This window comes from Heloderma suspectum, chromosome 1 (assembly GCF_057233095.1).
Source record: "Heloderma suspectum isolate Gila_16-S chromosome 1, 16-S_ref, whole genome shotgun sequence".
In the NCBI taxonomy this organism is placed as follows: domain Eukaryota; kingdom Metazoa; phylum Chordata; class Lepidosauria; order Squamata; family Helodermatidae; genus Heloderma; species Heloderma suspectum.
The window spans coordinates 72358383-72383470 of record NC_139458.1 but is presented as its reverse complement, the minus strand read 5'-3'; the positions used below and the strand labels follow the sequence as shown (position 1 = coordinate 72383470).

Sequence of the window (25088 nt, the reverse complement as noted above, 5' to 3'; positions counted from 1 at the left end):
GCTTAGCCTCTGAGATCAGACAAGCGCGCACACATCCAGCCCTTTGCTTGTTGCTGAGGAAATGGGGGCTGCTGAGGAAGCTATGCGATCAGTTAGTAGCCAAAAGAAGACATGGGGCCATCCAGAGCTGTGATTGGACAGGAGGGAAATACAAACACTGCCATATATGGACAGGCAGGGGAGGGAACTATGACCTGATACAGTAGCTAAGGCAGAAAATCAGAACCCATTAAGGGGAAATACCAGGATATTAGGGTATTGAAAGCGGGAGCATGGAAGTGGGAAATTCCGGTTCCAATTCGAGGCAGGTACTGCATAGTGTGAAAGGCGGGCAGTGAAACCTCATTGGAAGCGAAAAAAGGCGGTAAGTGTCGATCCAGCCAAGGTGGCACTTTTAAGTGGCTGTCTGTATTTGCCCCAAATTCCTGGCCAATTCAAATTTAAATTTTAGCTTTTAAAATTCCTTTTCCTAGGACCATGACACATTTATATGAAGATGCAGATTGGTCACAAAACGATCTGGAAGGGGCAATCAGTGATACTCGTAAACATGTGATGAAAAATAAACTGTGCTGTTTTACTGCGGAGCGCTTAAAATACTATGAAAAGGAAATATGTCAGAGGCATCTTGAGGGCCACAAGCTGTCTTTTGCAGATCTCTGGGGACTCATTCTTGAATCCATGTTTCATGATGAGGTACTTTATTCACATCTTTTTTTCTTCTTCAAAAAACAAACGAACCATAATGTGATCCAGATTATAGAAAATGTGTAATAAAGTAAACTCTGAAAGGAAAAGAAGTGTTTGCTACTGTTTCTTTAATTACATTTATAGTATGCCTGTTGTGTAAAGTTGGGGTGGAAACCAACCAACCAACTAACCAACCAACCAACCAACCGCTAAAATATTATTTGTTCCTATATTCACCTGTGCCCTACCCTTATTTCAAGGAGTTTAGAGTGGAATTATAGTCTCTCACCAAACCTACAGAGTAGGTGAGAGGCTATAATTCCACTCTAAACTCCTTGGAAAAATGGTAGGGACAGGTGAATACATGAACAAATAATATGTTAGCTGTTTGTTTGTTTGTTTCCACCCCAGCTTGACATGACAGGTGCACTATAAATGAAAATAGGTTGGACTGAGAGAGAGTAGGGCTGAGATAGGCTGGGCTGAGAGAGAGAATAATATGCCCAAGACCACCCAGGGAGCTTCATAGCTGAGCATGGACTTGAAGCTATATCCCATCATCCAAACCCAGCATTTTAGCCACAGCACCATACTAACTCAACAGATCATCCATCCCACCAACATCTCCAAAGCCAAACCAAGTAGAAAGTTTTTCTGACTCTTAAAAAAAATACTTGTGTTGGTGAATTTCAAAGGGGAGAAAAAGTTATATATTTGTGGTTGGCTATTCAGAACACCTCTGTAAAAGGCCCTATTATTAATTTTTTTTGTACATCAACAATTTTGTTATTATACAAAATGTTTGGTATTATGAAGACAGAACTCAACTGAAGCTTGAGTATTGCCTAATAGTTGTAGGCCACTCTGTTGGCCTGCACCTCATATGAACCTGCCTGGGTATTAAGATCAGCCACAAAGGCCCTGCTTATAAGACCACTCTTAAATTAAAAGATTGGCAGACAAAGGGCCTTTTCAGCTGTGGCCCCACATTTAAGGAACTCTCTCCCAATGGAGGTATATCTGGCTCCTTCCCTGTTCACTTTTTAGCAGGCCTAAAAGACCTTTTATTTGAATCTGGCTTTGTTCAAAAATGCTGGGCTGCTCTCTCTTTAAAATTCTAAGACTGTTTGTTTCATTGGACTGGATTAGAAATAGTTTTACTTTGCTGTTTTAGTTTAACAATTTGTAACATATTGATTTAAAAATGTTTTTATGCTATTGATTGCCTTTGGAAAACTTCTGTTTAGAAAGCCAGCATATAAATTCTTCAGTAAGGAAATAAGTAAGTAAGTAAATAACTTTATGGAAGAAAAGCACAGAGTAGAAGTCTAATAATAATAACAACTGTCAATCTACCTTAGAAAATATGTTTGGATATAATGGAGGTGGCAGGCTCTTAGGCATATTGGATTCAGATTATTTGGGGATTTCAAAGTCAAGCTTGTATGTTGAATTTTGTCCATGAGACAATACGGAGTCAGTGCTGATGCTGCAATACTGATGTAATAAGTTCTGGGCATTCCATCACCATGAGTAGGTAAGCTTTTATGTTCTGTGTCATATGGTAATAAGAAGCTGGATCTATTTTCAGTGGAAGCCAGAGAGCACTGCTAAATGTCTATTACAACATATCAGTTGAAACTTGCAGACAACAATTATACATAGCTTCACGCTAATAAGGAATCCTCCGCACAAGCAAGAAATGGATCTTGGGGTGACTGAGTATAAATGTCATAAGAGAGCACAATTACAGTAGGGAGCCTCTGAATCTTGATTAACCAGTGTCCATGGAGACATATAACTCCACGTTAACTACACTTGTGATTTTCTGAATTTCTGATTATCTGAGCATTTTGGACATCATCTCCCAGACAATTCCATCTCCCAGTACAATAAAAGGGATTCCACTATATCCTAAAAAGGTTTTGCCAAAATGTGCCTTTTTATCAAAAATAATAAAAACTACACTGTCAAAATGTTGAAAGTAATGATACACTAAGTTTTATCAAAAGGTAAATGCACATCTATTAAAATGTGTATTTATCTTTCATACAAATCTAATAGAAATGTAGTTTCCAGCAGCAGTGCAATACGAGATATTTCTGTACATAGAAAAATGAGCTTACTCTGAAAGTTGTCATTTGACAGAACCTGGACCATCTAGCAATCAATTGGAAATGATAGACTCAGGAGTCCAAATGTATCAAAGGCTATTTCTGAAATTCCTTCCTGACTCTTTTGCTTTTCTAACCGTTGCTTTTCTGTTAATAGCCAGATCCCCACAAGCTCTCAGATCAACGACAGGCAGTGAATCTGGGTCAGAACCCTCTTCCCATCTATCTGGCTCTTAATGTCAAAGAAAGATACAGCACTCTAGACTTTAAAGGTAAGGTAGTAGTTATAGATTATATGAGTTTATGACTTGATGCCAGATGGGCCAGGAGGAGACTTTTAGTTGACAGTTTCTACAAATACAATTTGTACTTTGTACAAATACCAATGTTAAACATCCTGTTAGATGAAGAATCACAGATGGTGATAGTTAGATAGAGAGACAGACAGATAGATGCCCTATTCATGTGTCCTGGCAGATTTTTCAGCATTTTGGCCCACCTGTAGAGCCTCCATAGGCACAGGGGGTTCTCCTCTTTAGACAGTCACCCTCTGTGAATAGAGGGCAACAGATGCAATGAGGGGGAGGGGCAGTGAACGCTCCTTCTCTTCACATGTTTGCCCTATTCAGGTTCAGAATGCCTGAATAGGGCTATAGAGGGAGAGTGGGGTGTGCGCGTGTGTATGAGTATGGATGGATGGATAGATAGATAGATAAATAGGTAGATATGAATTAACATATCTGAAAGAGAGAGAAAACATTTCTATACCTTTTTCAAGATCAGAAGTGTGTTTCAAAATTCCTGGCTCTTGTCGAATAAATGGGTCATAACTACATCCATTGCAATATAATCTGATCTGGAAAGGTCCTGAATCAGTTATTTTGCTCTGTCCAGTATGTGAAATGCACAGCTGTAATTTCACCTTAAGTATCTCAAGTTTGGCCCTAACACGTTCCACTAAACAACAGTACTCTGGTTCATGCAGGAGCCTCCGATTAAGTTTAGCTTAGTTTATTATTTGCCTAAAACTAATTGTCATCAAAGAATACAATAAACAATACATGACTAACATTTATGCAAAATCTGAAAATAACTTAAAAAATAGATTTTCCATGTGATCTGAAACCTCTGTCTGGTTGCTATTATTTCTGGCAGATGCTGCAGCAACCCATTTAGATTCCCCCTCCAGTCCTCTTTCAACACAGCTCACCCATTTACTTGTTTACCCTTCAAAATGCCTTTTTCTTGTAACTCTGGTAGCCCCAAATGTTGGCTTGCCACATGAATTGCTCTCATTTCACAGACACTTTCCATTCCAGCATCAATGACAAAAAATCTGCTGGAGGAGACAGTGATTCACATAGCAAGCCACAGTACGGTTATGTCTGCTACTTGGCAGACCTATCACTTTTATGCTGTTACAGTCAGCTTCTGTGAGGATGTCATGATGTGCAAAGTAGGGATGTCAGAGAATTCCGCCATGGATCTCGGTGAGGCCGAATGCCAGTGCATTCGCCCCCCCCAAATCTGTGGCAGAACGGCCTGCCCCCCCTGCCCCCCCGCAGATCCCCCCCGGGATGAGACTTACCTGGGGCAGATGTTCCGGGTGGTGGTGGCTCCGGTCCCGGTGGCGGCTTTTGCGGCGGCGGCTTCGGCGGCTGGTCTTCTGACCGGCTGCCGCCGCCGCCATTTGCAGTCTGGAGGTTTGGTTTTTTGTTTTTTTTTTTAACAGAGACGTGATAGGCTACGTAAAGACTTATGTAGCCTATCATGTCTGGGTTTAAAAAACAAAAAAACAAAAACGTGTACGCAAACGGCAGTGGCTACGGCCGCCGCCATTTGCATTCCTTATTTTTGGCTGTCTTAGTCTATGTAAATAACATAGACTATTACAGAGAAAAGAAAGGGGAACGCAAATAGCATAGTGGGCGCTATTTGCGTCCCTTTTTGATTTGCCGTTTTAGCCTACGTAAATTTTTATGTAGACTAAGACGGCCAAAAATAAGGAACGCAAATGGTGGCGGCTTTAGCCGCCGCCATTTGCGTACGCTTTTTTTTTTTTTACCCAGAGCCCTCCACGGCCGGAAATCTGGCTGCGGATGGCCCTGGCCTGGGCCTGGCTGGCTGCTCTGCAGAGCCGCTGCGGAGCACAGCCGGCCGTCGAGGATTCCGGGGGGAAGGACCAGATCGCCTCCCCCCCCCGTCGAGGATTCCAGGGGGAGGGACGGAATGCCTCCCCCCCCCATGAACAGAATCTGCGGAAAGGTAAGTGACTTTCGTACATCCCTAGCGCAAAGCCACACTAAGGTTGAACACTCAGATGTGGTAAATGGGCATCATCATTAACAGGCTGAATGTAGTTTCATTGCCATTTTCCACCACTCTTCGAATGGTTATATTTTCAAGTTGATTTACAATGATTTTCTTATGGCTATTTGCAGAGTGGGTGGAATTCACACCTTATGAAGTCGGCTTCTTGAAATATGGAGCTTTCATTGATGCAGAAGATTTTGGAAGTGAGTTCTTCATGGGTCACTTGATGAAGAAGGTCCCGGAATCTCGGCTCAGTTTCATCCAAGGTGGCTTATCTAAACATACAAACAAAAGGTCTATATTGCTTTAGTTGCATGCAATTTGAAATTGACTCTTTACACCCCTATGGTAAGAATGTTACTACACTTCCAACTTTCATGCATTTGTGGTGATAGTAAGAAGAGCAAGGTACAGTTCTTTTTACCATGACTTTAATTTCAATGTGATAATTAAAAATGAAATACAACACTCTGCTAAACATATGGTTGGACATTACATTAATGCTGGTTTGAAATGCTTTAAAAATCTGATATCAAATGAGTCTTCGTTGAATTTTCTGTGCTTGCCAGGCATGTGGAGCAATATATTTTCCCAGAATGTGCTGGATGCCTTATATTTCGCTGACTGTTCAGAGGACTTCTGGCATAGATGGACGAGAGACAGAGTGGTTGATATCGGTCAGTAGGGTATTGCTTCTCCTTTGGTTAATTTACCTTGGAAAGGTTCACCTTTGCTGAGAATTCTAGACATGATTTGCTTTCAGGTTAATTAGTTCAAAATGGAAAGCTCGTAAAAACTGTAAATCTGCCTTATCTTACCCTCCAGTATCACCATATAGTCCCTTCTCCATCCCAGTTCTGAACTGGCAATCTCTTACCTCCAACCTCTTCCCATCTTGTCTACTGAATGTAGATTGTAAGCCCTGCCACTTCTATGTTCTGTGTACAACAGATTGGGCAGTACTAGAAGTAAATGCTCAGGAATAGTATTAATCACTCCCTCTATTTACATGCAGACAGGCTGAGGATCAGACACCAGAAAGATCTGTGATAGTATAGGTTAGGGGTGGGCAACCCATGGGTTTCATAAGGTTCCCCATGGGTTTTTGTGTGTGTCCTTTGCTGGGTCTCCTTGGGCTGCTGAATTTCCAGCAGTTCTGTTGGGAAACAAAGTGTGTGGGGAGTGTGTGCCTTGTATATCACAGCATAATTGTGTTCTCTCCAGCCCACCAAACAGCTGTTTGACAGGGGAGGGGAGCATGATTCTGCTCAGAAACAAGGCATGTGCTCCCACACCCTTGTTTTCCAGCAGCATCACTGGGAAGAAGAACATAGGAAGAGCCCTGCTGGATCAGACCAGGGGTCCATCTAGTCCAGCATTCTGTTCACACAGTGGCCAACCAGCTGTTGACGGAAAACCCACAAGAAGGTCATGCGTAAAACAGCACCCTCCTGCCCATGTTCCCCAGCAACTGGGGTATATAGGCTTACTGCCTCTGATACTGGAGGTAGCATATAGTCATCAGGACTAGGAGCCATTGATAGCCTTCTCCTCCAAGAATTCATCTAGCCCTCTTTAAAGCCGTCCAAATTGGTGGCCATCACTATGTCTTGTGGTAGCGAATTCCATAGCTTGACCAGGTGCCGTGTGAAGAAGTACTTCCTTTTGTCTGTCCGGAATCTCCCACCAGTCAGCTCCATGGGATGAACCTGGGTCCTAGTATTATAAGAGTCTGGAATCTGGCTACACAGCCACTTCCAACCACAGCAAGGGTTCTAGGAGAGGGGGAATGTAGTCCCCCAACACACCAAAGCTATCCCATGATTGGTATAAGTTGACCTCGACTCTCCTAAACTCCACCAGCCCAAACTCATGGAGCTGTGTATATTCAATATTCTCATGCTTCCAGGGAACTTTGGATAGCAGCACGGAGGTACCAGCTGTCAGACAGACTGGGCTGGGACGTTTGATAGGCTGAAGTGAAACAGGCCCCTTGCTTTCCTTCATCTTGGAGCTGAAAGCAGGAGCAAGGAATTTGGCTTGGAAGAGGCATATTTTGTGGTATGTGTCCTCTGAGCCCACTTACTTTGCCCCCCTACCACCAAGGGACTCTAAGCCTGAGTCATCCCCCCCACAATTATTTTGGCTTGTCTTCCCTGCCCCCAAACTATTTGAAGGCAATTAGTTTTAGTAGTACTGCAGACTTTTCTCCCTTATCTGCATGACCCTTTATATTAGTGTAAGGTCCAAGACAGCAGAAAAACTAAGAATATCCTTGCTTTAGTGGAAACATTTTTTTTTACAAATTCAAAATTTGGCAAAATGGCAGGTTTTGAATTTGACCCTTTAAAATGCCAGCCATTCTTAGATTTCGCACTTCAAAACTGACTTCAAGGACTGCTTAAAAAAAAAAAACTTTAAAAACTGAAAGTGGCCTTTTTTCAGCTCACTGTTGTGATTATCCATTGTTATTTTCAATAGTAGCCATAGCTGTCTATTTATCACTGCTACAAAGGAACGCTTTGGACAATGGATCTAAACAAAGCTCTCCTATGTTCCACAGAAGAAGATATTCCACACACCCTGCCTAGGAAGCCATATGTGCAGCCAACACGCCTCTTCACCCCTAGTGGTTTCCTGACGGACGTGCTTAGAGACGTTGTAACGCTGCGCCCAGTGCTTTCATATTATCACAATTTCATGAGGGGCCTCCAACTGAATAACAAATACTTGGAGAATGACAGTTTTTGTACCTGGAAAGGTAATATACTAAAGTTTACAATAAATTAAGGATGGACGAAAGTCCCTTACCTGGTCCCGCAGCTGTTTTCGGTGGGGGGGGAGGCGCTCCGGTTCTCCCCCCAAAATTCTTGGCAGGGGGGGAGGCGCCCCACCCCTCCTGGCTGAAATTCAAGCCGGGGGGGAGGCGCCCCATCCCTCCCCGCTGAAATTCTGGCCGGGGGGGAGCGCCCCGTCTCCCCGGCCGTGAAATAAAAAAGTAAATGGTAAAAACAACAACAAACAAACATGATAGGCTACGTAACGATTTACGTAGCCTATCATGGCTAGAGTTTCAAAGTCAGCCGTGATAGGCTACGTAAATCGTTACGTAGCCTATCACGGGTGACTTTGGAAAAAAAAAAAGCGCATACGCAAATGGCGGCGCCCATGGGCGCCACCATTTGCGTTCCTTATTTGGGCATGTGTAGTCTATGTAAAGATTTATGTAGACTACACCGAAAATAAGGGCAACGCTATCACGGCTGACTTTGAAAATCTAGCCGTGATAGGCGACGTAAATCGTTACGTAGCCTATTACTTTTTTTTTTTTTACTGGGAAATGGCGGCGGTGGCAGCCGGTCGGAAGACCGGCCGCCGCCCCCTCCGAAACGCCGCCGAAACGCCGCTGGGACCCGCCGCCGAGAGGGACATTCGACAGAGGAAAGTCCCATCCGGGGGGGGGTGTGGCGGAGAATTTCCCCACCAATTTCAGGGGGCCGAATGCGTTGGCATTCGGCCTCCTGGAGATTCGTGGAGAAATTCTCCGCCATCCCTACAATAAATACTCATTTATCCAGATCTCTTCACCTCTGTCTTTTTTGTCTTATTCCGGGTGTTTCTTATGATCCTTTCCCATAACTATGGGTTTCTCCACATCAGGCTTTTTATCCTGCAACGTACTGGACCTTCTGATTCTGGATTCTTTGCAGGATTAAGATCGGCTCCTTACATGGGCTGACATGGGCTTCCCCCCCCAGGACTTCCTTTGTCTGCAAGTTCTACATGTTTCATTATACAGCCACTAGGTGGTGCTGTGTTATAGGGGAACCACACAATTCCACACAGCCATTAAAGTGGATTAACATTTATTACTGCATTATCCCCAATCTTTTAAAAACCAGGATAAAGGTCAGAAAGCACGGGAGATACCCTGGGGTTGATGACATCATGTAAAGGCCCCACAAACTTCTGTGAGTGACCAATCACGAGTGTGCAATAAAAGCCTTGTGTAGAAATACTCTAGATCACATCTGCATACATTGGACATCACATATCCGGATTTCCGGCTGCGGAGGGCTCTGGGTAACAACAACAACAACAACAAAAAGTGTACGCAAATGGCGGCTATGGCCGCCACCATTTGTGTTCCTTATTTTTTGCCGTCTTAGTCTACGTCAATATTTACATAGACTAAGACAAAGAAAAGAAAGGGGAACGCAAATAGCATAGTGGGTGCTATTTGCGTTCCCCTTTTTTTTCTTCGTCTTAGTCTACGTAAATATTGATGTAGACTAAGACAGCGAAAAATAAGGAACGCAAATGGTGGCGGCCGTAGCCGCCACCATTTGCGTACGCGTTTTTCTTTTTTAGACCCAGACGTGATAGGCTACGTAAGTCTTTATGTAGCCTATCGTGTCTATGGGGGGGGGGGGAAAGACACAGACTGCAAATGGCGGCGGCAGCAGCCATTCGGAAGACCAGCCGCCGCCGCCACCGCTGGAGCTGCCGCTGTCTGGAAAATTCGGCCCAGGTAAGTCTCATCCCGGGGGGATCCGCAGGGGGCGGGGCGGGAGGCCGTTCCACGATGCACTGGCATTCGGCCTCCCCGAGATCTGTGGCGGAATTCTCTGACATCCCTAGTAGTGGTGCTCCTCCCCCAACCATTGCAACAGGTTGACAGTGGTGAGGTTAGGACCCACGGGGTTGTGTTACATGACAAAATGACCACGGTTTGCTGTATTACACATTCATTGCCTTATTCAGCACCCCCTCAGGACTGAATACGGGCCATTCTGCACAATTTGATTGTAGTTTCTTAAAAATTTCATGGAACTCATGAATACAAGGAGAGTATCTGGTGAAAGCTCAGAAGCTACAGAGGTGGCGTGGGACTGAGTAAGCTATTATGTTGGGTATCAAGAACCTGCATAGCCAGTCACAGGCCTTCCCCGTTTCCTTTTCTTTCCCCTCTCCCTTCTTGCTCATTGTGCAGGCAGAATAAATTATGCAGATAAATGATTGTAAGGATTATTTATTCTTTTGAGGTTCATGTTTTCCTAAACTTTTCATGTTTGTTCCAAGTACTGGAGTGGCAAAGGGGAAAAGGTGAGGGAGGGAAAGGCATGGGTTTGGTATGAAGGGATGGTAGTACAACTATATTGCCCCAGTAATGATGACCTGATGTCCTTTTGGGCTGCTGAAAAGATGCAGTGAGGGAAGACTCTCCCCTCATTCTCCAGCAGGCTACATCCATGTTTCTCTGGCTTAAAGTTGTTAGGATGTGGTATCAAGGCAAACTAAATGGAACAATTTGGGCTAGTAGAGGAAACACCTTTCTTTATTCTTCCATTGCATTAAAGAATCAACTGAGATTTTTAAAAGCTTCTCTATTGGCTTGAAAAATGAAAATATAAAAATCCCCAGTCAGTCAGAGGTACCAACCTAGGAGAAGGTGTTTATAAAGTTTATATAAAATTGTAAAGTAGGGGGGCACTGAGCAGCATAAAATATCATGGATGTCAGAGAATTCCGCCACGGATCTCAGTGAGGCCGAATGCCAGTGCATTCGGTCCCCTGAAATCCGTGGTGGAACGAAGCCCCTGCCCCATGAAAGGCATGTGAAATGGAGCACTTACCTGCTTCCATCCGCTCTGACTTGCGAATGGCGGCCGCCCTGCGGCCGCCATTCACTTCTTCATCATAGCCATGATAGGCTACATAAATACTTACGTAGCCTATCACGGCTAATGCAGGGACACCTTTTGCGTCCCTGTGGAGGCCGTGATAGGCTACATAAGTATTTACGTAGCCTATCATGGCAAGCCAAAACAACAACAACAGCGTATGCAAATAGTGTTGGCTATGGCAGCCGCCATTTGCGTTCCCTATTTTTAGCCGTTTTAGCCTACGTAAGTATTTACGTAGGCTATTATGGTGAAAAACAAGGGGAACGCAAATAGCGTAGTGGGCACTATTTGCGTTCCCCTTGTTTTTCGCCGTAATAGCTTACGTAAATATTTACATAGGCTAAAATGGCTAAAAATAGGGAATGCAAATGGCGGCAGCCATAGCCGCCGCCATTTGCATACGTTGGGTTTTTTTTTTTTTGGCTTGCCATGATAGGCTACATAAATACTTATGTAGCCTATCATGGCAGCTTTGCAGGACGCTAATGGTGGCCGCTACGGTGGCTGCCATTTGCGTCCACGGCAGCCCGTCTGCAGCTGGAACTCCAGCTGCGGACGGCCCTGGCTGGTGGCTCTGCGGAGCTGCCGTGGAGTGGAGCTGGCCCAGGGAGGATTCCGGGGGGAGGGATGGAGCGCCTCCCCCCCCACGAATCCAAGCTCCGCAAAGGTAAGTGACTTTCGTACATCCCTAATAAAATGTCAAGAACACAAGATTCTTTGTGTTCTCCTCACCTTTATTATCTATGTACTTCCTTAGCAATAGAAGCAAGGAACCTGTGTCCCTCCACACGTTGTTGGACTCCAGATCCTGGCGGCCTCAGCCAGCAGCGCTAGTGAGAGCCAGTGTGGTGTAGTGGCAAGAGTGTTGGACTAGGAGCTGGGAGATCCGGGTTCTAGTCCCCACTCGGCCATGGAAGGTCACTGGGTGACTTTGGGCCAGTCACAGACTCTCAGCCCAACCCACCTCACAGGGTTGTTGTTGTGAGGATAAAATGGAGAGGAGGAGGATAATGTAAGCTGCCTTGGGTTCCTTGCAAGAGGAAAAAAGGCGGGGTATAAATGCAATAAATAAATAAATAAATAAATAGTGGTCAAGTATGATGGGAGTTGAAGTCCAATTGCCTCTGGAGGACCAAAGGTTCTGCACCCCTGCTTTACAATGTTGTGCATGCAAATAAACAATTTGTCTTTCAGACACTGTTCTAGATTCTACCCCCAATGAACTGAGTGACACAGCAGAATACTTGGAACTTGTAGACACTGCTTTCTTCATCAATACCAGCTGCCCTCCCCTTCTGAGGCCAGAGAGGAAAGTGGACATTATTTTGCATTTAAATTATAGTGGAGGATCACAGACATTGGTGAGAAGTTTCTTTATTGTCTTTAGGAACTTGTCTATAACCTCTGGCCTTCCCATTAATTTTTCAGTTTTAAATATTAAGATGATTTGAAAAGCCTGGAAAATAATCCAGTTAATTTGTCCTGCTATTTGGTGTAACTACACGTTATAAAAAGCTGGCATTGAACTTATTTCAAATATGACTGAGTTGTAAGTAACATTGCTTAGGGTTTCTATTTCTTCCCCTCCCCAAATATATAGCTCCAACCCTTCACACAGGAAGTGATTTGGAACAAGATAGACCTACTTTCTGGCCCAGGCTACCTTTGCTGAGAAAGAGAAAGAGATAGCGGTGTGCCAAAAATTTCTCCCACATTTTTTTGACCATTCTCATGCAATCTGATAGAAAAGACATTGCTTTCGAAAAGAAATTCAAATTCTCATGGGTTGGGTTTAGGCTTCTTGGGCTTGCCTTACTTATGAGGTGGTTGAAGAGTGTGCATGAGTGTCCTGTCTTGTCATTGTACAGTAATCTGTGGCAGCCTGCAGCCTCCTCAGCTTCTCGCAGTTCAGTTAAAGCCATCATAAGGAAGACATAATGAAGCAATTCTTCCCACGGGGCTTTTTCAGTTCAGAAAGTGCAGGTGGCCTGGGAGGCTGCAGAGCAATGGAAAGATGTGTGATAGAGAGAGAAATCACACACAGCACCTTGGGCCATCTCGGCCATTAGGTAAGCTCAAAAATACCACCAAAAGAAATCCAAAATTCTTCCTCAAAAAAGTGGAATCCTCAACACAGTTGATGCTGTTGCCACCTACAGAAGCAGTGCAGTAAACCAAAAACCCTTAGGGAGAAAGAAAGAACCTGTGCTACAACCTCGGCCAATAGTGAGCCCTATCTGTGAGAAACTGTTGGAGAATTTCTCCAACCCTAGGAGAAATTTGGTAGAATCATCCCCCCAATTTCTCTGCCTGCAAATAGGCTGGAGAATGTTGAGAGGCCATTTGTGCACAGTTCTAGAAACAGAGAGGGATAGGGAGAGGGGGAGAGAGAGAGAGAGAAGCAGGCCAGTGGGAGAAAGAGTGGGCCTCCTAGAGAGACTAGGCCTAGGCCATCATTGCCATCTCCTCCTTCCTTATCACCATCTGATAGCATCATAGTACATAAAAGTCTAGTCCATACCCACCCCTACACTGACAAGATATCTCACACCCAAAGTATCCCTGACTGGTGCCTGCCTGGCCTTTTAGTGGAACTGCTAGACTTTGTGGAATCAAAGCCATTCTGATTTTGCTTGTGTTTGATGCTCTAGCCATTGGACATGGCCACAAAGTATTATGCGGAGCAGCACATTCCATTCCCCAAGGTGGTGCTGACTGAAGAAGACAGGAAGCATCTGAAGGAGTGCTACCTCTTTGATGAAGGAGAGAGTCCAAAGGCTCCTATATTGCTATATTTCCCATTGGTATGCGACACCTTCCAGAAATACAAAGCGCCCGGTAAGTTAAGCAGAGGAGTATTCTAGCTGAGGAGAGCATGACCTTTCTTCCTGCTGATTTTCCTTCCTGGCTCCAAGATTTTTTTAGTCCATGGCTGAAATTGAAAGAAAGTTCACGTGTGTGTGAGAGAGGCTGGATTGACACTTACCGCCTTTTTTCGCTTCCAATAAGGTTTCACTGCCCGCCTTTCACACTATGCAGTAGCCGCCTTGAATTGGAATCGGAATTTCCCACTTCCGTGCTCCCGCTTTCAATACCCTAATATCCTGGTATTTCCCCTTAATGTGCTCTGATTTTCCGCCTTCGCTACCGTATCCGGTCATAGTCCCCTCCCCCGCCTGTCCATGTGCGGCAATATTTATATTTCCCTCCTGTCCAATCACAGCTCTGGATGGCCCCATGTCTTCTTCTGGCTACCGATCGCATAGCTTCCTCAGCAGCCCCCATTTCCTCAGCAACAAGCATAAGGCTGGATGTGCACGCGCTTGTCTGATCTTGGAAGCTAAGCAGGGTCGGTCCCGGTCAGTGCTTTGATGGGAGACCACCTGTGAATCAGGCTTCCTTCACTTAGCAGGGGGTTGTTCTATCCCTTCAAATGAGATTAAGTTTTATGCCCTCCTATCCCCAGGTATGGATATATTTTTTTTTAATTAAGGCGTTATCCTCACAGAATCGGGGCTTCTCCGCAATGTTTTTTTTTTCTAATTGAGGCATGATCTTCGAAGCTTCCAGTTGTGAAGCTTCACAACTTCAAAGCTTTGAAGATCATGCCTGAATTAGAAAAAAAAACCTTGTGAGAAGCCCCAATTCTGCGAGGATAACACCTTAATTAAAAACACACACATCCTGAGCGGGGGATAGGAGGGGGTAAAACTTAGTCTCATTTGAAGGGATACAATAGGGATGTATGAATCCCTTACTTCATTCCACGTGGGGTCATTTGCACTGGGGGGGAGGCGCTCCATTCCTCCCCCCAAAATTCTCCCTGGCTGGCTCCGCTCCATAGCGACTCCGCAGAGCCGCCGGCCGGGGTCGTCTGCAGCTGAACATCTGGCTGCTGGGCTGCACAGGGACGCAAATGGCGGCCGCTGTAGCCGCCGCCATTTGCGTCCCTGTCTTTTGCCATGACAGGCTACATATATATTTATGTAGCCTATCACGGCAAAAGACAGGGGTGCAAATGGCGGCTGCTACACCATTTGCGCCCCTGTATTTTGCTGTGATAGGCTACGTAAATATATTAGGGATGGCGGAGAATTTCTCCCCGAAACTTCGGGGGGCCGAGCGCCAACGTGTTCGGCCCCCCGAACAAGTTTCGGGGAGAAATCCTCCGCCCCCCGCCCCCCCCGGGACGGGACTTACCTTCCCTGAATGTCCCTCCCGGCGGCGGGTCCGGCTGGCGGTTCGTCCAGTGTTCGAGCGGGGCGGGAGTGGCAGCCGGTCTTTCAACCGGCTGCTGCCCCTGCCATTGCAATGAAAGAAAAAAAAAAAAAACGTCCCCTGATAGGCTACGTGACGATTCACGTAGCCTATCACGGCAGGATTTGCAAAGTCAGCCGTGATAGGCTACGTGAATCGTCACGTAGCCTATCACGGGTGACTTTAAAAAAAAAAAAAAAGTGTGTACGGATAATGGCGGCCCCCATAGGGAGCCGCCATTCCCGTTCCTTATTTGGTCGCTGTAGTCTACATCAATGTTTACATAGACTACGGCGAAAATAAGGGCAACGCTATTTGCGTTGCCCTTATTTTCGACGTAGTCTACGTAAACATTGACGTAGACTACAGCAACTAAATAAGGAACGCGAATGGCGACTCCCTATGGGGGCCGCCATTCGCGTACGCGCTTTTTTTTTTTTAAGTCACCCGTGATAGGCTACGTGACGATTCACGTAGCCTATCACGGCTGACTTTCCAGATCTAGCCGTGATAGGCTACGTGAATCGTCACGTAGCCTATCAGTGGACGTTTTTTTTTTTTTTTTTTTACTTTCGTGTTCGCGGCCGGGCGAGGTGGGAATCCTCCTCCCCGGCCTGAATTTCGGCCGGGCGAGGTGGGAAGCCTCCCCCCCCGGCCTGAACTTCGCGGGGGGAGCAGCGAAGCGCTCCCCCCCACCGTGAAAAAGCTGCGAGAAAAGGTAAGTGACTTTCGTTCACCCCTAAAATATATACATAGCCTATCACAGCAAAAGACAGGGACGCATAGTAGGGATGTACAAAAGTCACTTACCTTTTGAGGATTGATTCGCGGTGGGGGGGAGGCGCTCTGTCCCTCCCCCCGGAATCCTTGATGGGGGGGGAGGTGAGCCGGTCCTCCCCCCCAGAATCCTGCCTGGCCGGCTCTGCTCCACGGTAGCTCCATGGAGAAGCCGGCCAGGGCTGTCCGCAGTTGGGGTTCCGGCCGCGGACTGGCTGCTGTGGCTGCCATTTGCATCCAACCAGGCTGCCATGATAGGCTACATAGGTATTTACATAGCCTATCATGGCAGGCAAAAAAACAACAACAAAAAACAGCATACGCAAATGGCAGCTATGGCGGCCGCCATTTGCGTTCCCTATTTTTCGCCGTTTTAGCCTATGTAAATATTTACGTAGGCTATTACGGTGAAAGAAAGGGGAATGCAAATAGCGTAGTGGGCGCTATTTGCGTTCCTTTCCCCCCCGCTATTTTAGCCTACGTAAATATTTACGTAAGCAATTACAGTGAAAAAAAAGGCACGCAAATACCACGCACTACGCTATTAAATATTTACATAGGCTAAAATGGCGAAAAATAGGGACTGCAAATGGCGGCCACCGTAGCTGCCGCCGTTTGCATATGCTGTTTTTTTTTTGGCTTGCCGTGATAGGCTACGTAAATACTTACATAGCCTATCACAGCAGCTTTGCTGGATGCTGTTTGCTGTGATAGGCTATGTAAGTATTTACATAGCCTATCACGGCAAGCCAACCCCCCCCCCCAGCATACGCAAATGGTGGCGGCTACAGCGGCCCCCATTTGCGTTCCCTTTTTTCTGCTGTTTTAGCCTACGTAAATATTTACGTAGGCTATTACAGTGAAAAAAAGGGGAACGCAAATAGCGTAGTGGGTGCCATTTGCATTCCTTTCCCCCCCGCCATTTTAGCCTACATCAATATTTATGTAAGCTATTACAGTGGAAAAAAAAGCACGCAAATACCATGCACTACGCTATTAAATATTTACGTAGGCTAAAATGGCGAAAAATAGGGACTGCAAATGGCGGCACCGTAGCTAGGGATGTACGAAAGTCACTTACCTGTGACGAAATTTGATTCACGGTGGGAGGGAGGTGCTCCGTCCCTCCCCCCAAAATTCTGGCCGGGGGGGAGGCACCCCGTCCTTCTCGCCGCGAATCCTGTCCTGCTGGGACTGCAAATGGCGGTGGCCATTTGTGTCCCTGCAGTCAGCCGTGATAGGCTATGTAAATGTTTACGTAGCCTATCACGGCTGAGTGAAAAAAAAACAAAACCGCGCATACGCAAATGGCAGCCCCCATGGTTGCTGCCATTTGCGTTCATTATTTTGGCACGTCTAGTCTACGTAAACATTTACGTAGACTACGGCGAAAATAAGGGGAACGCAAATAACGTAGACGCTATGCTATTTGCATTCCCCTTATTTTCGCCGTAGTCTACGTAAATGTTTACGTAGACTAGATGTGCCAAAATAAGGAACAGAAATGGCAGCGCCGCCATTTGCGTACGCACTTCCCCCCCCCCCACTCAGCCGTGATAGGCTACGTAAACATTTACGTAGCCTATCACGGTATTTTTTAAAAATCGAGCCGTGATAGGCTACGTAAATCTTTATGTAGCCTATCACGTTTTTTTTTTAAACTTGGAAATAGGGATGGCGGAGAATTTCTCCCTGAATCTTCGGGGGGCCGAGTGCCAATGCATTTGGCCCCCCAAAATCGGCGGTGAAATTCTCCGCCCCCCGCCCCCCCGGGATGGGACTTACCGTAGCTGAATGTCCCTCCCGGCGGCGGGTCCCGGCGGCAGTTTGGCGGGCTTTCGGCGGGGGCGGCAGCTGGTCTTTCGACCGGCTGCCGCCACCGCCATTACAGCTGAAGTAAACGTGATAGCGTTGCCCTTATTTTTGCCGTAGTCTACATAAATCTTTACGTAGACTGCAGGGACCAAATAAGGAACGCAAATGGCGGCGCCCCATGGGGGCCGCCATTTGTGTCCGCGTGTATTTTTTTCCAAAGTCACCCGTGATAGGCTACGTAACGATTAACGTAGCCTATCACGGCTGACTTTGCCGATCTAGCCGTGATAGGCTGCGTAAATCGTTATGTAGCCTATCACGGGTTTTTTTTTTTTAACTTTCGAAGTTCGTGGCCGGGGAGACGGGGCGCTTCTCCCCGGCCTGAATTTCGGCCGGGCGAGGCGGGGCACCTCCCCCCCAGCCTGAATTTCGGCCGGGCGAGGCGGGATGCCTCCTCCCCCTCGCCTGAACTTCGGGGGGAGAAGCCAAGAGCCTCCCCCCCACCGCGAAGCAAGCTGCGAGACCAGGTAAGTGACTTTCGTACATCCCTACTTGGAAATGGTGGCGGCGGCAGCCGGTCAGAAGACCGGCCGCCGCCGCCGAACCGCCGCTGAACCGCCGCTGGAGCCGCCACCGCCAGGGAGATTCGCCCAAGGTAAGTCCCGTCCTGGGGGGGGCAGGGGGGGGCAGACCGTTTCACCACCGATTTCGGGGGGCTGAATATGCTGGCATTCGGCCTCCCCGAGATTCGTGGCGAAATTCTCTGACATCCCTAACCGTAGCCGCTGCCGTTTGCATATGCTGTTTTTTTTTTTTTTGGCTTGTCGTGATGGGCTACGTAAATACTTACATAGCCTATCACGGCAGCTTCGCTGGGTGCAAATGGCGGCCTCTACAGCAGCCGCCATTTGTGTCCGCAGCAGCCCATTCACAGCCGGAACTCCAGCTGTGGATGGCTCTGGCCAGCGGAGTGGAGCTGGCTGGGCAGGATTCCGGGGGGAGGAACGGATCGCCTCCCCCCCATCGATGATTTCGGGGGGAGGGATGGAGTGCCTCCCCCCCACCACGGATGTCCCTTGATGAAACCAGGTAAGTGTTTTGTACATCCCTAAAAACAGCACAGCGCTCGACTGTGAACCGAGGTTGCACATTCGATGAAGCACTGCAATGAGGAAAATGGGTGAGTGTGAATAATCACGTTCTAATGCGAGACCATTTAATCCGATGGGATGCCAAATTTATTGCAATGACGGGTGCAATGTAGATCGGCCCAGAGTGAGAAAGCTGCATGCACATCTAGACCTTGATTTGCCATTTTGGTAATGGCAGTCCCTGCTGCCAAAGAGATAAGCCACTCAGTTTTAGTTTTAAAAGTGGGATGTCTCTTTAGCAGTGGCAACTGCTGCAGCAAAAACAGGAGAGAAGCCCTGGCTTTGTGTGGTAATATGCATGGATCTCCTTTGGATCCTGGACCCTGAGTTCAATGTAGCAAGGGCCACTTTTTTCTCTCCCCAAAAGCACAAATGCCCCTCTTCTCTTTTCAAAGCATACACAGCCTGGCTTCTGCTGTAAGGCATGATTGAATTATTTTTAATTAAAAATATGAGCTAACTCATTAGATACAAATATCCCTCTCTGAACTCATTTTCTAAGAAATACAATCTGTTATATTCCTCCTTTCCTGTTTGTTTCTATAGGTGTGGAACGCAGTCCTAGTGAGATGGAGGATGGCCAACTTGATGTTGCCAGCACTGTTTTTACTCCATATGCTAATAGCATGCTGCAATACTCAGAGAAGAATTTCAACAAGCTGCTGAATTTGACCACCTACAATATCCTCAATAATGTACATTTGATTCTTCAGGCTTTGCGTACAGCAATAGAAAGAAAGAAGCAGCAGAAGAGACACTCTCTATTTCCCTGTTAACCCCCTCCAAATGTATTTTCCCTGTTTTCTTACTCTGGAAACTACCAGGGTTGGCTCATTTGTGCCATTTGCCAGTATTACACACATGGGAAGCCATTATTATTACTTGTCATTTACCCCAAATGTGCAACAGTGTGTTAGAATATTCACTCACGCACAGCACAGCGGGGAGCAGATAGGGTGGGAGCTCTGAGATATAGTGAGATATATATGACAGCCAGTGTGGTGTAGTGGTTAGAGTGTTGAACTAGGACTTGGGAGATCTGAGTTCTAGACCCACTCAGCTATGAAGCTCACTGGATGACTTTGGGCCAGTCCCTGACTCTCAGCCAAACCTACCTCACAGTGCTGTGAGGATAAGATGGAGGGGAGGAGGACCACGTAGGCCACCTTGGATTCCTTGCAAGAGGGAAAAAGTGTGGGTTATAAATCTAATAATAATGGAAAAATAGTGCCCAACTCAATACCTCCTCAGCAAAGTGGAGTTGGAACATGTTTTTCCTAGGTTCAAGTCCAGCACTGTGGAGGCTTTGAAGGCCTGAATTATATTGGCTCAGCAGCTGAAGTCCCTGATAAACACTTCAGGTTTTAGGCTTAGTTTATACATGTATACTTATCACTTGAAGATGGCAGTATCAAGTGATGATAGGCATATATGATGTAGCCATCGGTGATTAAACACCACAGAACAGAGCTTTCGTGTCACCTCACATTATCCCAGATGCAATACTTTTCAATGGAGGACATTCGAATTCACATGTTCATCTGTGGTTCATTGACTGAGACTGATGTGTTCTTGAATGATTTATACACAAAGTGATTTTTTTATGCCCTCTAGAGAAGTTAATTCGGTTGACAGTACTATAAACTGTCATGGAGTAATGAATATTCATGTCTGATTCAGCCTTCCTTAAGGGCTACATAGGTTGTTGCAAAGAGCTTCAGAACAAGCAAGACTTCTAGTATTTTAGGTGTCAAGCCTAAGACTGTTAAACGTATAACCCCCCCCCCCAGATCATAAATTTTGAATAGCTGTATGACAAAGAGAAGATTGGTAGATGTGGGAAAAGCTGTCCCTGCAGCACCCAGTTTATACTATGCAGCTACAAAGACAGGATTCCTTTTTAACAAAAAGCATACACTTTCTTTTGTTAGTTAGTCTGTATTATCATTACAAGGGGAAAAAACATATGATGGAGCAAATTTCAAAAACACTCAACTATGGAGCAATGGAGCAAACCTTCAAAAACAAACAACTTGGCCAATGGAATAGTCCAGCTTTCCCCAATGTAGTGCCCTCCAGGTGTTTTGGAGTTCAACTCCCATCAGCCCCAGCTGACATGGCCAATGGTCAGGAATGCTGGAAGTTGTAGTCCAAAACATTTGGTGGGCATCAAGTTGGGAAAGGATGGAATCGGTGATAGCCTGCAAATCTAGGGCCAGTGGATATATAGGGGTGCTGTTCAACATTTCCAGCATGTACTTCCCAATCTGAAAGTGACATTTGGGCAATGTGTCTTGTGTGAAGGTTTGCTCTGTTAACTAGGCACCTGAATGTTTTTGTACTGTCTATGTTCATTTGCTGTCATATATATTTTCACTCTAGTGTCTGTGGTACAATAAATTATTTTTTCAGTCCATGTCCTTTACAATAAATTCTGCTATATCTTGGCCTGCATGAGATTTGAGGGTTTGGAAGACAAGAGGGAGTGGCTTGCAAAACCATACAGGGGTTGTGCTAATTCCTATATTGATTTCTGCTCATCCAAATTGTCTAATAAGGTCAGCAGGGGTAACACAGCAACTGTTATAGCAGGGGCATTGAATCATAGAATCATAGAATAGTAGGGTTGCAAGGGGCCTATAAAACTATTGAGTCCAATCCCCTGCTCAATCTTAGTTCCACAGGCCAAATCTGGTCCACCTGGGGTCTTAATCCGATGGCCACCCCCTTCCCCTTTCCCCCAGTTGATCATTTGGTGATTTCCTGGTGTTTGCACAGGTTTTTCCCACCCTATTCTAAAAGACTGAAATGCCTCTCTTAAGGTTTAATTACTAGCAATAAAAACATTAAGCTAAAATATGCTGGTATTTCTGGCCCCAGTTCCCTACACCTCTGGTCCTGCCCACTAATGAAATGTGGCCCCCAAGAGCTTCTCTGAAATTGAATCCAGTCCTCAGGGTGCAAATGGTTCAACGCTCCTGTGCTATGGCGCAAGCAACGATGGGATGTCAGCGTTCCTTTTCCACTAAGTACTCGCCCTGCACTTCCTGTGTCGCACTACTATACCAGGGGAAGCAGGCACCTGGCAGCTTCTCAACTCTTCCCACTCTGCCCAGCCCCGGCCCGCCTCCCTGAGGTATTTGGAGAGACCTATCACACACCTTTTCAGGGCTGATTCACTCAGACATATGCATCACTTGATGGTTGCAGCATTACGCAATGAATTGCATTTTTGAATAAGCCATATTATCACTCTAATACCACAGATGAAACACTCACACATCACCCTATGCCATCTTACCCACAATGCTTTTCAGTGAAGCCAGTTCACACTTTCAGTTGCAGTCATCAAGCATGAGGTAATCAAGTGATGAGAAATGGTGATGTACATGAATATCTGGGGCTGTGCTGAAATGGCCCTCCCTGTTTTGCTAGTCTGTTTGAGAGTGGATAAACGGAGAGGGCTATTTTTCCAGAGGCGGGATAGGTGAAACCTTTTTGGGGAGTGGGTACCCCACTTTGCTTTGCCTTTCTGAAAACCTTTCTGAAATCGCATTGGCACTATGTCAAGCCTCCAGTCTATTTTTTTTTAAACTACACTAAACAGGTGAAGCTCTTCTAACTCCAGCTAAAAAGACCGCATCTCCACTTCTGCAATCATTTTGTTGCTTTTCGTGCTTAAAAGCACCTTGTGTCCCGAGTTCTTAAAATCCTGATTGCAACTCTTGTTCACAATATGTTATGCATATAATAATCTCTGTCTGGATGAGTGACACTGTCACTGAGGCAGCAGGGAAGGTGAGGTGGACGGGAGGGAAATACAGCTTCAGTAGCATTATCAGTGAATTCAATCAACAATTACTTCGGGAAATAAGGTGCAACATTTCTATGAGACGTCAGCAACACTTTGCTTCTCATTACATGTATGGTCATACTTCTTTCAGATGCAAGAGACAGCATCACCTCCATAGCTAATTGTCAAAAGGAAGAAGGCATAAATAAATTACCCCAGATTTCAGATGTTATCATCCCTTTTCCTGGCATGCCAAGTGTGTGGAATTATAAATTGATTGTAAATCTCACACTGATCTAAGGGATCTAAATTGTTATGATAAATTGTCCCAGGAAAGAAAGGGAAGAATAGCTGCTTTGTATGGTCATGCTTTGCCTGAGACATTTGTGCATCTGTAATGAAGGACAGCCATGCTGTTCTGATGGGAATTCATTTATTTTAATAACATACAGAGAGAGAGATTGGAGCACAGGTGTCAACCCTCTTTTGGTCCGTGGGCTGAATTCAGTTTTGGGGAAGCTCTTAGAGGCCACGTTGCAGTGGCGGGTGAAGGACCCAAAGGCAAAAGGGGTGGGTCCAAAAAACTAGCATATTTTAAGCTTAAAGCTCCCGCTACCACTAACTAAGCCAAAGAAGAGACATTTCAACCTTTTAGAATAAGAAAAAGCCTGTGCAAAAGCCGGGGAAATGACCAAATAATCAGCAGTCTGGGGAAAGAGGGTGGGGTTAGGGGAAGGAGGTGTGGCCATCTGGGGAACCCAGGTGGGCTGGATTTGGCCCGCAGCTCTGAAGTTTGACATCCCTGGATTGGAGGAATATGGCATTGTGTCTTGAATGGCCTAACTTGAAGCGATGGCTTCATGTTGCTTCCTAGGGCCAAACCAGACATGACTTTTGCTCTATAGTTTGGCACTATGTAGTGATTTCTTCTAACTCAAGAGCTGTTGTCCCCCCACCCCCAGCCAGATCAGGGATGTGTTATGGGTGGAGGGGGCCTTTAACCCTTTGTCCCCACTGCAATCCCAGTCGGAACTGCCACCCCACATGCCCACTACTTGCAATGGGAGTAAAGCCCATTGGCATCAATGGGAGCTGTCCTCCTATTGCAAATAGCAATTGTGTGCTTGAAGGGGAGGGCTGTGGCAGGAGCAAAGGGTTAGAGCCCCCCATGCCACAGTCCCAATCTGGCTTGCCCCCTGGAGCTGGCTATTTTGTAAAACAAAAACGTAACAGGTACGTAGCACCAAACTATGGCTGAGTGTGCATGATCAGTGGGGGAAACTACGCACTATGGGTTGTTTCCCCTGCCACTGCACATGCTGTTTGCAGGTAATTAATTTCCTTAGTCACCCATGCTGTGTCACGAGTTGCCGTGTTGTCCAAAGCCAGTGCATGGTGTGGCAGGGGTGGCTTCTAACCCACCCCACAACCTCTACTACAAGCTATGGGTTGTGGGGTGGGCCAGAAGCCACCCCCGCAATGCTGCGCACCGGGCTCATATGACACGGCAACCCATGATGTGGCACTGGTAATTCAGCAAATGATGGCATGGGCAGGGGCAGGAGAAACAACCCATACTGCACAGTTTTCCTGCTGATCATGCAAACCTGGACAATGTGAAAAATATCACATCTAGTTTGTCCCATAGTAAGCTTGGTGGTCATGTGTAATACTATTTAGAGCTATGAGTAAATATTATCAAATGTCCTGTTTCATTTTGACTCTCTGAAAATTAAGTTTAAAAAATCAGTTTAATTTGCATGGCTTCCTCCAAATAATCTGGTGAGGGTTCTGAAAATCTTTTGTTAGATGTCTCTCCTGTGAAGAATCTCCATATCAACTTTGAAAACCTTGGTCAAGTAAAAAATCCATTTTCTAGCCTTCTATTCAGCCCCTGGTCTGAATGTATGTATGCACCAAGGTAGGTAGTCCTATGCTGTGTAAAGTGTAATCTCACACTTTCTTCTTTTTTAATATTTCTATACCACCCCATAGCTGAAGCTCTCTGGGCGATTTACAGAAGTTAAAAACATTAATATACAATATAAAGAGTTTAAAAGCCAATTACATAAAAGCACACAGACAATATACACAAACAACATATAACTAAAAACAACTTTGAACTGTCAGTCACAACTAAAGACACATCCAGGACCAATTAAAAATCATCATGTGCTGTCAAATTTATTTATTTATTTTATTTCATTTCTATACTGTTCAATGCCTGGGAAAAGAGAGAGGTCTTAACCTGACACCGAAAAAATAATAACGTTGGCACCAGGTGGACCTCATCAGGGAGTTTGTTCCACAGATGGGGGGGCACCACTGAGAAGGCCCTCTCCCTTGTTGCTGCCTTCTGAGCTTCCCTTGGAGGAAGCACTCGGAGGAGGATCTTAGATGCTGAATGTAGTGTATGGGTAGGTTAACTTTGGGAGAGGCGTGCCATCAGGTATTGTGGTCCCAAGCCGTGTAGGGCTTTATAGGTTAAAAC

General features: G+C 45.8%; 1 protein-coding gene across 1 annotated transcript in view; it reads left to right on the top strand.

The window, feature by feature from the left end:
* The window catches only part of LOC146357391 (cytosolic phospholipase A2 epsilon-like), a 75206-nt gene extending 55626 nt beyond the window's left edge, over positions 1-19580 (top strand). Inside the window, exons 14-21 of the mRNA XM_084847194.1 lie at positions 474-696; positions 2962-3076; positions 5246-5383; positions 5687-5794; positions 7681-7878; positions 11999-12165; positions 13456-13642; positions 19351-19580. Coding sequence (XP_084703320.1) covers positions 474-696; positions 2962-3076; positions 5246-5383; positions 5687-5794; positions 7681-7878; positions 11999-12165; positions 13456-13642; positions 19351-19580 — 1366 coding nt within the window. The remainder of the gene's footprint in view (positions 1-473; positions 697-2961; positions 3077-5245; positions 5384-5686; positions 5795-7680; positions 7879-11998; positions 12166-13455; positions 13643-19350) is intronic.
* The last annotated feature ends 5508 nt before the right edge of the window (positions 19581-25088 follow it).